General features: G+C 40.8%; 1 protein-coding gene across 1 annotated transcript; it reads right to left on the bottom strand.

Moving 5' to 3' along the window:
• Nucleotides 1-2,814: 2,814 nt before the first annotated feature.
• On the bottom strand, nt 2,815-13,398 carry aldocb (aldolase C, fructose-bisphosphate, b). Its single transcript, XM_036587688.1, has 9 exons — nt 13,297-13,398; nt 7,309-7,428; nt 6,714-6,925; nt 6,306-6,360; nt 5,974-6,134; nt 5,619-5,702; nt 5,240-5,414; nt 4,688-4,887; nt 2,815-4,063 (listed from the first exon to the last, which is right to left on the bottom strand). Exons 2-9 carry the CDS (start codon nt 7,418-7,420, stop codon nt 3,971-3,973), a joined length of 1,092 nt encoding a protein of 363 aa, XP_036443581.1. The 5' UTR covers nt 7,421-7,428; nt 13,297-13,398; the 3' UTR covers nt 2,815-3,970.
• Between the last annotated feature and the right edge of the window lie 358 nt (nt 13,399-13,756).

Genomic DNA, 13,756 nt, shown 5'->3' with positions numbered 1-13,756 from the left:
AAATGAGCTTTCGCAAAATTAAATACACAATGTTAAGTACACAATACACCATTATTGCTGATGGTATGAATGACAGTCTCTTAAAGGATCTTGATGTACTAACTTCACATGCTGGTTGTTCTTCAGGGACACAATGTCACTTTAATTATATGGTCTTATTGATCCTATCAAGACAATCTGGAAAGATAACAGCAGATAAATAAGCTTAGGAAAATGCAGCCAATCTATCTGGCTTGTAAGGACATGGAAAAGGACATGCCAGAAAGTCACCCTCCTAACCCCTACACTCTCACTCAACAAGAGAACACACATATTTTTATTCTATATAAGCTTTATGTTTTTTTTTTAATGTATTTTTGAGGACAAGACAAACGATTACAGACTACAGAAGGGCACATATGTCTCAGACTGCTCTGCACATCAGCAGTACATTGGTGGAATGCACAGTTCCTGGGATTGCACATCACTGACAATCTCTCCTGGTGCTTGAACACCTCATCTTTAGTGAAGAAAGTCATCATAGAGAGCATCCTGATCTGCAGCATCACGGACTGGTGTGGAAACTGCTCCATCTCAGACAGGAAAGCACTGCAGCAGGTAGTGAAGACTGTCCTGTCCAACACTTGGTTAAACTTCCCAGCCATTAAGGACATCTACACCAAAAGGTGTAAAAGGAAAACGTGCATTATGAAGGTTGCAGATCACCAGAGCCAAGACTCATGAACAATTTCTTCTCATAGGCAGTCAGACTGCTAAACGAATTTGCCTGATGGATGGCTTTAAACATTCTCATTGAACTGCTACCTCAGCCTTACTACCCACTTTCATCTGGTGCACTTTACCTTTCACACATAGTCACTTTACTGTGAAACTTCACATGCACGGTCACTCTAATCTGTACTTTGCCTGCAGATTTATTCATCAGAAAAAACCATGTAACCATTATTGTTGCTGTGGACCAAGAGCTGGTCTGTTTTCTCTATTGTACTGTGCTGAATGGTTGTACAGTTATTGTGTATTGTACAGAAGAGTTTATTGTATGATGCTGGTCTAGTTTGTCTGTGTTTATCTGCTGTTGGTCTATGTTAAATGTAGCACCAAGTCCTGGAGAAACTCAATTTCCTTTCTCAACACATCTGTGATGACAAGAAATGACAGTAAAGCTGACTGACTTTATAGTTACGAAACAGTGTCATATTAGATAAAAGCTTTTTTAGAAACTCAGTTTATAACCTACCTACTTCCCTGATTTGTGCAATGCTTTGCATTCATTTTTCACCACAAACACTTTTACCTCCAAGACAAGTGTTAACACTTCTGGGGGTACTTACTAATTTTGCCATTTGGCCAGAGAACCTAAATCCAAAGTCAAGCTTGTCCAATAGGAAAAGAGCTGAGGGACATTTCTATTGGACAATCTTTATCTTTGGGCTTAAGTTATCTGGCTAAATGAAAAATCCAGCTTTGTGGAAGACCCCCTGGTCTAAGCAATTAAAACAGAAACTTGAACATTTCTGTGTGGAATCGAGTCTAAAGCTTCGGAGTCGACTCTCGATTCACAAATGCTTAGAATTGGAGAATCGAGTCTTTTGTGTCTATAAGGCAGCCCTAAAGTAGCTAGAAATTAGTAGAAACATTTAGGTTCGGCCAACATGTGAATGATTTAATAAAAATAAAAAGTTCGACAGTAGTTCGAAAACTTTCATCATTCATTTGACTGTCATTCCTGGACGTCCTCGGTGAAACTGAAGAGATTGGTGAAAAGAACAGTCCAGGGGTTTATCTCAGAAAACGTACCTCAGATAGACTTCAACACGAGCAGAATGAAAAAAGCTACTTGCTTTCAGAAGCTCTAATATACTAATAATTCAGCGGCACAATATTCTCCCAAAGCAGCTGTTACTTCCATCTTCTAACGAGACCTGATAAAGAGCAAACCGCATGTGATGTTATAAATCAACTGGGACTATTTTATTACTTCATGCTTATTTGAATGTCGTTGGTAGTGATGCGTTTACATACGTCACTGCTTTCCTCCAGTGTGTATCCCTCCCTCTCATACCTGGTAATTTCGCCCAAGTGACGCGAACAGAATAACTGTGAAGTTAAAAGGTAAGTAGACTAGTTTTGGTTTTATACAGATTTATTTTAACATTTTCGCTAAATTGTTCGATCATAACTCACATAATAACCCAGTGATACGATGAACAGTTTTATGTTTGCGGTTGTATAGGCTACTGTGTAGTATAGACTGGACCTGGATGTAAACTACATTATTATGGAATTACGTCAAATTTCAATTGGAGTAAAAAAAATGCTTAATTTTTTAAACCTTTGCCCCAAAAACTTTTGTGGCACAATTATTAACAAATAAAATCTAACATAAGCAAATTATACTTAATTTGCATCTTTAGGAACCCGTTAAAATTAACTTCCGGTTCAATTTACTCTTTCTTCTGCTAAGATACTAATATACGTACTCTCAGTTGTTATGGAAGAGCTGAGGGAGCACCTTCACATCTTCAATGCACTCTTTAGGAACACAATCAGTTGTGGCAATGAGAACTTGTTTACTAAGTAGAATAAGGTAAAATAAATAAATAAATAAAAATGAACCCCATGTACATAAGCAAAGATCCCGTATCCACCCTCTGAATGGCCAGGGTCTGTCTGTGTGGTCTATGATAACCATGGCAGGAAGTTCGGAATGATGAGTCATGCGTATGAAACACTGGGAACTATTTGTTCAAAGACTTTAATGGTAAGTTTGCAAAGTGGATTGTTCATCAAAATGAAAAGCATCTGAGCCACGTGGGGATTTTAATCTTTTTATTTTAGAGTTTTTTCTAATCTGACACACCAAGTGCTTAAGAGAACAACGACACAATGACGTCACAGTTTATCTGACTCAGGCGTGACTATGCTCCCCCCTAAAAAGTTTCAACGTTTGGTCCGTGCCACCGAGTTAAGCCAAGGAATTACATTTTACATTACATTGTCTATGTTACACTGGAATTTTCATTGTCTCCAAGGTCCCTGCACCACTGTGCCACTAAGATAGAGGGAGAGCATAGTACACTTAAGCAGAATACACAGAATAGCACATTTAACCGCATAATTGTTCATGTCTTTCAAACCAATATAGTTAGTATTCTATGCTTAATCATACAGTAGCTGCACACAACCCAAAACGCTCATCACTACAACAGATGAGAATCGAACATTGAGTTAAATGTTCCTCAGTGTTCGGTGTAAGTTGATCATTTGTTAAAACCGTTGTGAGGCTGTGCATTTGTCTTTTCATGTGTACTGACCTATACACCTCACTCCCTCCATCTCCCTCTCTCTGTAGGATCAGACTGATTGTTTTGCTCCTGGTTAGCATTCATGGTACTCTCATCAAGCAATGCTAATGAGACACGAAGTCTGCATAGCATGAACAAATGAGACCACACAACACATCAACTGGAGAGGCTGTGGCTGCACTTTACGGGAATGGAACTTAATGGAACTTAATGGAACTTCTAACTCAGCCATAAAAACTACACAAGCTGGGGAAGCGTGCCCGAACTGAACACTTATACTGAAAAAAAAGTAAGGTTTTCAAAAATATACGACTTACAGTTGTTAATATTTGGCCGTAAAGGCAATACCGTTTTTTAAATACAGCATGATGACCACTTTAACAATGGTTATATAACCAATTCATTTTATTTAGCAACTCCAACAATATTAGAGAGCCCTTTCAGACCCTCTCAAATGCCCTTTAAGCTCTCCGTTCCTTGCTTTCCGATCTTCTTCTTCTTTTCAATCAATTTTAAATAGACAGACTAAAGGAACATTGCAATGACAACCCTAAAAGTACAGACGACAGCGCAGGCCTGTGATTGGTCGGTGACATGGAGGGTAGCAGTGGTGGAAGATACTATTGGTCGGCGGTAGCTGGAGTAGGAGGGCGGTGGGGGATGCTTTAGTAGGCGTGGTTGGCCACGTACAGAGACTGTGCTGCAGCTCCGCCGGTTCCGCTGGACACGTACTTACCCTGGGCGGCCAGGCCATTAGCCTGTGGGAGAGAAAAAAGGTAATAAATGTTACCGATTTGTAAGCTGGAGAAACAAAACACTTCACTTCATAACAGCTAAATAAGTAGTTGTCCATTTAGTTGTCCCTTGAGCATTGTTTTCTTCAGCTACCCATCTCAGCAGTATGTCAGCAATCAGACACTAATCAGAGGTAACCATTTTGCCAATTAACCATTACCTGTAAATTTAGGCTGTAAAATATCAATGCATTGTAAAAAAATATTGACCTGAAGGTGTTAATCCAACTGATTTAAACTATCAGAATTGATTATAATAATATTAAATAAAGTATGTGCTCATTTTTTGGCTAAATAATTCTTACCTTTTTTCAAATGTAAGTTATGCAAAAAAGCTTGGTGTTTTGTTTTTATTGTCTATATTCTACTATGTAGTAAACAGTTCCTCCAAATCACATTTGTGATTTAAGTGGCATTTTAAAAATAATCATAATATAATAAAATAGCGATGAAATTTAAGACCCATCGGACTGAAGAATGAATCACAATCTAATGCATCTGTTGTAATGTCAGTAGTACACCCCTAATAACAATGGACCTCTGTGTGGTTATGGGTTTTGAATGTCAGGCAGGATTTGAATAACTGACCTCAGCACGCTTGATGAACTCTTCGGTGGCGGCCTTCTCGTTGTCCCTGGCTCCACGCCAGGCACCGAGGGCGGAGGCCTGCAGGGCACGGCCATAGGAGAAGGTGAGGGCCCAGGGCTTGGGGAGAGGGCAGGTGTTAATAGCATTCAGATTGATGGACGCCTCCTCTTCACTCTGTCCTCCGGACAGGAAGGTCACTCCTGAATTAAAATATCAATCCAGCCACTTTAGCTCTGCCTTCAAGCAAAAGCATAATTGACAAAAATGTCAACAGTAGCTACAGAGCATTCCAGATACCACATGCTACTGCACTATGGGCTATTTAAAGTTTCAATCTCACTGTTGCTAACAATGAGTGAAAGCATTATCCTATTGAGAAGCATTACTGTACGAATAAAAGCACGATCCTCCTGGGGTCATTGCTAGCTTTCATATAAGCTCCATTTGTAGGTGAAATGTAGATCTGTTAGTATTGTTTTGGGTGAAAATGAAACAGGGCTTGGGTCTGAAAACACTTCATTACTACAACCATCAGCAGTGCAATCCATTAACCTGGGACTGCAGGAGGTACGGTGCGGCGCAGGGCGGTGACTGTTGCCATGGCAATTTCCTCACTGGAGAATTTGGTGGGGCAGGAGTGTCCTGCTGTCACCATGTTGGGTTTGAGCAGTGTGCCCTCCAGGTAGACGTGGTGGTCAGAGAGAGCCTTGTAGCAGGCAGCAAGGACCTACAGCACAGACGAAACACATCAATGGGTGGATTAGAGATTGAGATTCAGTGAATGAGATCTATGATTCAGATTCAAGCTCATAATTAAAAAAGAAAGAAATTAATTACATAAATGAATTACATATACATACAAAAAAAAAATGAAAATGAAAAATAAATAATGACAGACACTAGACATGGTAAGAGGTTGCTAAATATCTACCTTCTCTGTAACATACTGGCAGCGCTTAAGGTCATGATCACCATCAGGCAGGATCTCTGGCTCCACAATGGGCACAATTCCATTCTAAAGAGAACAATGAAGAGAACATTACATATAATTCGTACACTAATTTGACAATTACCTTTGCTGCCTTTAGCCTAGTTCAAGAAGGATAAATTTTACCTAAGGAGGTGCTATCATTTAAGCAAAACAACATATGACGTTTGAGTCTAGGGTGTCTGTGGTAATCTGAGAAAATCCAGTCCACTTCCTTAAAAATATTATTACAGAAACTGCTAACTAATCCAGCTCAAAAAGGGCTTTGAAGCAGAGTGGGAAGGGTTTTAGAGCTCACCTGCTGGCAGATGCTGGCATAGCGGGCCAGAACGTTGGCATTCTCTTTGATGGCCAACTCTGAAGGTGTGGTCTCGCTGATCTTCAGCACACTGCGCCACTTAGCAAAGTCAGCACCGTCCTTCTTGTACTGAGCACAGCGTTCTGACAGGCCATCCAGTCCTACAAACACATACACATGATTTTTGACTGTCTACTAAATATTTACTTTATTTATTCATCAGAGACAAAACAGAATAATCAACATTATGATGGGAAATGAGTCAAATAATTAAATTATCTGTTTCTTTTACTATATCTGCACTAGGCTTAACTAGTGGATAATGTACTCACCCTGTGTTGTGGTCTCGCCATTGGTTCCTGCCAGAGGGACAACACCTTTGTCGACCTGTTAGGCAGAGAACCAAAATGGAATCAGAAAGCTAGATGTGTGTAATGTCCTAAATACTCGTGACTCATGTGGGACACGTGGGGGGGTGGGCAAAACATCTGGTTTGCCATCTACGAGGGTGTACATGAAAGGACACCTGCTTCATTTAACTGAGCACATAATCCTAATCCTGCACTGGCTGTGGTATTTATATATGCGCTGACAGCTACAGGGCTTATGTGAATACACACATAGAAAACCTACACAAACCACCAACACTGGCCATAAAACTGCAGAGAACAATGAGATGGTGCTTTTGCTGGACATAGAAGGTTTAATTTGTGTGGATATGTTATCTGAGATCCCCTTACCTTGATGCCTACAACAATGCCCCTGTCCTTGATCATCTTGACGAAGGGCGTGCCATCATCTGCGTTCTGGTACAGTGTCTCATGGAAGAAGATGACTCCACCGATGCACTTGTCGATGCGTTCGTCAGCGGAGAAGAGAAGCTGGCGGTACAGACGGCGGTTCTCCTCAGTGTTCTCAACGCCAATGGGGTTCAGGCGCTTGGCCATGCTGCCTGTTCATACAATATCATGTTATGAAGCCAAAGATTCATAAAAAGGTGCAGAAACTGTTTAAATCTAAGTAAATGTGAAGGGAGATAAAGCCATGTGTTCATCCTATAGCTTTCCTCTCTATCCTAAAAGTGTACAGTGATCCACTATTCATCCTACTACGTATTCATTTATATAGGAAAAGCCCCATCACATATCATAGTCATACACTATATATTGTTCACTGAAGCTAATAAGGACTTTCCATAATGAATGGAGATGAAATTTGACATTAATGCACTGTATCACTTCCTAATGAACTGTAACTGAACTGTGAAGTCAGAGATTTACACCCATAACACTTCTGTGTCCCAAAATGGCTAAATATTCATATACTCATTCTAACCTGTGGACTCATCAGCAGCGAGGATGCCTTTGCCGGGGGCGACGATGCGCTGGGCGATCTCCTGCAGCTCCTTTTTCTGCTCAGGAGTCAGGGCGGGGTACTGGTGCGTCATGATGCCTGCTGCTCAAAAAACAACCCAAATGAAAGAGGAGAGGCTATGGTTACACTCCCATAACTACAAAATTCATTTATTTCCATCAAACCTGAAAGAAGGGCACTCCAAGAGGCTGTCTGGCAGCTACATGGCTTTTGAGGAACCTAAACTGCAGTTCTTGGATTTCACCATCGTTGTATGGCCCTGCATGGCTATGTAGTATATACAGGACAAGAGGTGAACCAGGCCAAATTTTTGCACTGGAAATCCACACAGCATAAATAACCGAGGCCTAAAAATTCAGACTAAGCCACTTAAGAAATTACCATCCCCAGCACTCAGCTGCTGACTAGAGCTATCCAAAATGTGTCAGGGTATCAATAAAACTATGGTTAAAATTCCTCCAATGGTTCTGCATAGCCGACAACAAAAGCTGGATTACGTAACCACAGCTGAAGTGTGGCTAGAGGGCCATTTTCAGCTCGCTGCCCTAATACTGGTCACCAGGGAGATGAACTGACAGAGACAGCAAGATTATGTAATTATGCTTGTCTAAACTTTGCTGTCAGTGCTCATTACCTCTGCTCTCTGGTCAGTGTGCTGAGGACAGTGTCCAGCTCTAGTTTTCTAAATATATTCCCACTATGCACTTCAACTGTACATACTGTATACATGTCCTTTACTTAAGAACCACACAAAGGCAAATTTACACCCATTGTAAATCTTATGTCATTTGTACCAAGTTAAATCCCTTATACATCTTACATTTACCAGATTGAAGGTTCTAAGAAACTAGGTACTCTGTTGCAAAGCTCTGCTGAAGTCTTTCTTTATCAGCCTCATTCTAAAAACCTGCACTTTTCTAGTATCCAAATTTTAAACTGTCTAAGGTATTTAGTCCATGTCCTGCTCTTTGGATGGAAATCCAACAACAAATCTCCTTTTCTTTGCATGCAGACTACCCTCACTTTTACGCTGTCGACTGCTTCCCTCCCTCCCCCACAACCACTAGAACAAGACAAAACCGGTACAGACTGGCTAGCGTGTTGTGTGAGTAACACCAGGCTGCCATGGTCAGCACAGAAAAAAAAATAAAATAAAATGTCAACATAATTAACCAGCATTGTAAACCAACACCTCACTACAGTTGCTCCAGTACAACACAATGGCAAAACAGCTCGTATATGAACAAACAGATCCAACCCTCTTCCCCTCCTCAATACTCCACTATATATCTGCAGTCTCTGTTGTTTTATAGGCCACTGTTTTTCCCCCCAGCTGGGCCAGTAGGGGGCATCTTATATTCCCATCAGCATTAAGAGCATGCTTAGCTCATGTGCAGTACAGGCTTTGTCAGAGGCTACACCTCATTGGCTCAGCTCACCAATGGAAGTTTCCACTGAAAAACAAGCCCGGAGCCTAGGCAACCTACCACCTCATTTATCACCACCATACACTAGGGATGTAAAGGAGCACATCTAGGCCACCTCTGTTCCAACTGTTTTGTAGCACTGAGGTCAACAGCTTTGTAAGGGGCCCATAACATACATTTTTCTTGTATTTTAATTCTTTCCCTTTGGCTTCCCAACTTTAAAGCTGTTAGTCTCAATGCTACCGATCCACTAGTGGTAACATCCTGCTAAAGCCTTTCATCCTAGAAAAAAAAATATTCTGCTTTTTTTTAACCATTTCTATTTTACAACTCTACATTTCAGGACCACGGTCAGTTACTTCACTCAAACGTCTCTTTTTGCAAACTTCACAAGTGGTTTCAAAGTCTTCTTATTTTGTTATTAAGCAGATTAGATTAGATAATTTAGTCTGATTTGTGTCTGTATTTGTAGTGAATTTAGGCAGGGCTTATGTTTCTACTGACTCTTCAAAAGTGATCTGTGTTAGAAATTCTGATTGAAAAAATCTTGGGGAAATGCAGTACAGCAGGGGACTGACCACAAATATGACCAACATATACGTTGACAGTGTTGAGTATTTGCATACTTCTCACCAAATGAATGAGGATACTTGTGCAACATGCAGTTAGAAACAATGGGGAAATTTCATGCAGATCTGGGTGTCCCAATAACCTCAAAGCACAATCATCATGACACTGCACACAGTATCACTATGAATAATCCCTCTACCACATCATGATCATAGTTATGTTATGAACCTTGGAAAATTCCACCCTTATTTGAATTTCACAAGAGATTTAAAGCTGCTCTACAGTGTTAAATACAATTTCAACACTTTACAGATTAAAAAAAAAAGATGGAAAAATGAAATTAAAATACAAGCATTGCAATAAGATGCAAATATTATAAATAGTATATTTCAATTCTACAAGTGTAACAGTATCAAATTATGAGCTAAGTAGGACAAACACTCAGAACTCATCAGGATTATATTAAAGAAAGATTACAGTTCAACAAAACATTGTTATTATTATTATTATTATTAATTATTATTGTTTTTTTTTATCCTATGTTTAAAGCAGCAACTCTGATGACTGGAGACCAAGTATGTTAGGATCTGTAGCCTGAAAGAGAAAAACTAGTCCTGGCATGCTCACAATCGAGCCAGAGACTGGCAGTGTATCAGGGTGATTCACACTGTGTGTTCAGGTTAATCCAAGGCTTAGAGCTTTGAGATCAATGCGCCTCACTCACGTTCCTCTATAGCTTCATGCACGTATGGCCTATAGGCTATACAAGCAATCAGGGGGCCTACAGTAGATATAGACAAAATTACATGCAAGGAAATATTATGGTTGCAAAAAAAGGCTGTTTATTTAAAGGTGCAGACTTAGCATCATTAAGAATTCATGACCAGCATCCAGTGTCATTATTACATTACGGAAGGCCTAGTAGTTACACGTCAAGCTTTCCAGCCCCAAATCTAACTTAAAAGGACTGGCTTAGTAAACGGAAACAATGAAAAGGGTTCTACAACAGCAAAGCACACTTTGATGAGTCATGATGAGATGTAGTTATGCTTTAAGCGCTCCAGCCATTCTAATTTAAATAATCAAAGGAAAAAAATAATAAAAATTGGATTAGAGAAATAAATGAGATGTGTTTAGGTAAAACACTTAAAAGTATTTATTAGACTGGATGCTGCAATTTACACTGCAGTTCCCAGTTAGCCTGTTTTTTGCTTGGTCACGTGGCTCACAGATGTTACGGCCAAGGAGGATGATTGTCCAGCGCCATGATGCTGGAGCCTGAGCTAAAAATAGCAAGATGCGGATACCTGCTGACTGCAGGCTTGCGAGACAACCCCTTGAGCACGTAGGCCCCTGAGAAGGACATCAGGAGGTCAACTACCATCCCATGACATGTGCTTAAATGCAGATGATTTCCATAAAAACGTAATATGCTGAGAAGACCATTGCTGCATGTGTGGATTCTTGAGATATTTCAATGAGATTAGACATGTTGTAAATGAACAAAGCCTAGTGTTAATTATTTTTAAAAATGTCCTACAAATTGGATACGGTTTCTTGCAGCTAGAATGCGGCAGCTCAGACTGCTGCAGCACGTTCAAGGAGAACATGATGCTTTAAAGACCACAGAAGGCTCTACAAGGATCTAGAGCTCTAAGGATGCACACTGATATCAGGTTCATATCAGTATTGGCAGGAAAAAATAAATAAATAAATCAGCACTGGACAGCTATTTACATTTGACAAATACATTAACCTAGTATTTCAGGACATATTAGGTGATGCTGGACTACTATGCTAATATTCCTTCTTTTCGTTTTATTCAGTGTACTGCATAAGCAAACCAACAGAAATAGATGTTATATTTCTCTGTAATGCTAATGCGGATGGATCTAGGCCCAAATTCTACATTTTATAAACATTTATGTATCTGCATCGACGGATACGCGCATGATAAAATATCAAAAGACCCAGAATTCCCACACTGGGGCATCCCTGAACATTATATTCATAGTTATACTATAATAGAATCTCAAACCTAGTCACTAGCTGTTTAGTACTTTGTTCTCTGCACAGACATCTTCATGTGGGCAAGCCCTCTAAGAGACTCTAAAGTGGGAGCCCAGTATAATGACTCCGTCTGCATCCTGTCTTCAACAACGTCTGCTGATCTGCACTGCGTCATGCCAGCAGCCAGCCACCTCCCACTCATGTACCTGTCGCGTCCATCAGAGCAAGGCCACCACGGCTGGGGCGTGCCAGAAAAGGATCTGACAGGAAGCAGGCTACTACACACTGAGCATTTGCAGTCAGAGGGCTGAGGATTAGACACCACTGATGTGGTAATGTTTCAAGGGACAACAGACTGTCATCCAGGTGGTTTCTGGGAGATAAGAGATCGGACAGGTCAGTACTGAATGACATTGAGAATATGGCCGAAAAGAACATGACAGTCCTCTGAGAAAAGACCAGAGGAAACTCAGTCGTCGAGACTGGATCAGAGGCTTATTGCCTTTAACCCACAGCAACATGAACAGTACCAGCAACGTCATCCGCACCCAGACCAATAGGAGAGCGCCTTCAGCACGTAAACATTGCATGTCGTCATCAAACGCGGGTAGCGTTCGCAACCGAGATGCGTTACAGGGGCGCAGAGGCCGTTAATGATCTGGCCAAAGGCGGCGGCGTTCCTAGGACGCGCTGCTGATGTTGCCCTTGTACGTCCTTCCTCAGTTCATAGCAGAGAGAAAAGCAGAGCTTCTCCATCGTGTAGATCAGAATTATTTATTTATTTATTTATTTATTTATTTATTTGGCGTTTCATGTATTAACTGATGTGTTCGTGGACTAATATGCCCTTATGTTTAGGTTATTCTGTTTTTCAAAGGTATTTTTTTGCCATACATTCCAGGTTCTTCTGGTTCTCATCGTATAATTTTGATATTAAACGTTTCACCAAATAATGTGGGCTGTATGCGGATAATCCTCTTAACGTAACCTACACAGTGGCTGTACATTCGTGGATGTATGTCTCAAGGCCTGTCCCTATTTTATTTCCCGTTTTATAACCCAAGAAAAAGGCGTGAGGCGATGAGTCAACCCGACTAGCAGCAGCTTTTTCCGGTGAAGCTAAGCTAACCAGCTCTGCGGCTGAGGTGCCTACGTGCAGACGGCCACACAGTCCTGAATGAGCATCAACCTCCGCATCCACGATGTAGACACTAACCGCAGACGAAGAACCTCGCATCTCCGTTAGGAGTGAGGATATAAAACGTGTCTGAACCGTTTTCAACGCTACGTCTTTATCTTTCCTGTCCTCTAGCCCACAATGCGGAAGAGGAGGAGGAGAATGTCCTAACTCGTGTTCAAGGTTGTCAGTGATGAGGACGGCGACATTTTCATGATGCTGCTCCACTTTCCGCTGCCTGAGGGTCTGCTAAACTACCGTCCAGCACACCTCATTTCTGCACGAACTCGAAGCTTTAGTCTGTTTCCTATTCGCCGAGTTTTTGTTCGAGTTTTCCCGTTCCATCTTAAATGGTGCAGCAGCCGGAGGCCAGACTGTAACTGCTGCACCGTTTAAGGTGGAACGGGAAAATACGAACAAAAACCTGGCGAATAGAAAACCCTAGCCTCGTTTTACGAACTCAATTTATATAATGTAGTTACAAGCTCCGTTCTTCAACATAAATGACCTTCTTGGTTGCCGTATGATAGCTAGGTTAGTGAGGGTTTTAAGATGTCAGGCTAAACCACCTGTCGAATAATTCGGTTATATTACCGCAAAACGTGCCTCCTGTAACGTTAGGCCCAAATCTACTTTTCTCAGTATAATATGACAACGTGTAACATTTCCATTCAAACTATAAGACTTAAAATGCGCAAATACTGTTAGCTAATCAACCAATGTAATATACAGTTGTATTTACAGTGTGTAATTGTATTAACTTACCTAGTTGAAGTACGGAAGCTAGAGATTGTGGATGGAGAAGATGCGCAGCTGCTGCTAGTCTGCCGTTCTGGTACCGCAGAGCAACGTGACCGCTTACAAAATCACGAGCCGTTCGTTAATATTCATGAGGGTGATGAATATTCATGATACGTCCTCCTGACGTCTCTACGTCACCAACTTGTTCCTGAAACATGTCGCTTAGCACGTAGGCTGGTGGGGTGGCGTTCCTCATCATAAGATGCTGAAATGGTTCAGATCTGCACAAAACTTTAAAATGTGGATAGTCATTTATTTACTTTTTAACTGAATGAAAGAATAACGATATTAATTATGATGATTACTGAGCTTGTTTTTCATACTGGTGACTGAAAGAGTATCTGTAGGCCTCCTCAGACTTACAGAAACATCCTGTTTATATAATTACTGTTTTACAAGCACAAACTCAAAAAGTGCTTATATT

This window comes from Colossoma macropomum, unplaced genomic scaffold (genome assembly GCF_904425465.1).
Source record: "Colossoma macropomum unplaced genomic scaffold, Colossoma_macropomum, whole genome shotgun sequence".
Lineage (NCBI taxonomy): Eukaryota > Metazoa > Chordata > Actinopteri > Characiformes > Serrasalmidae > Colossoma > Colossoma macropomum.
The sequence above is the reverse complement of the archived record's forward strand: the minus strand, read 5'-3'. Positions and strand labels throughout refer to the sequence as shown.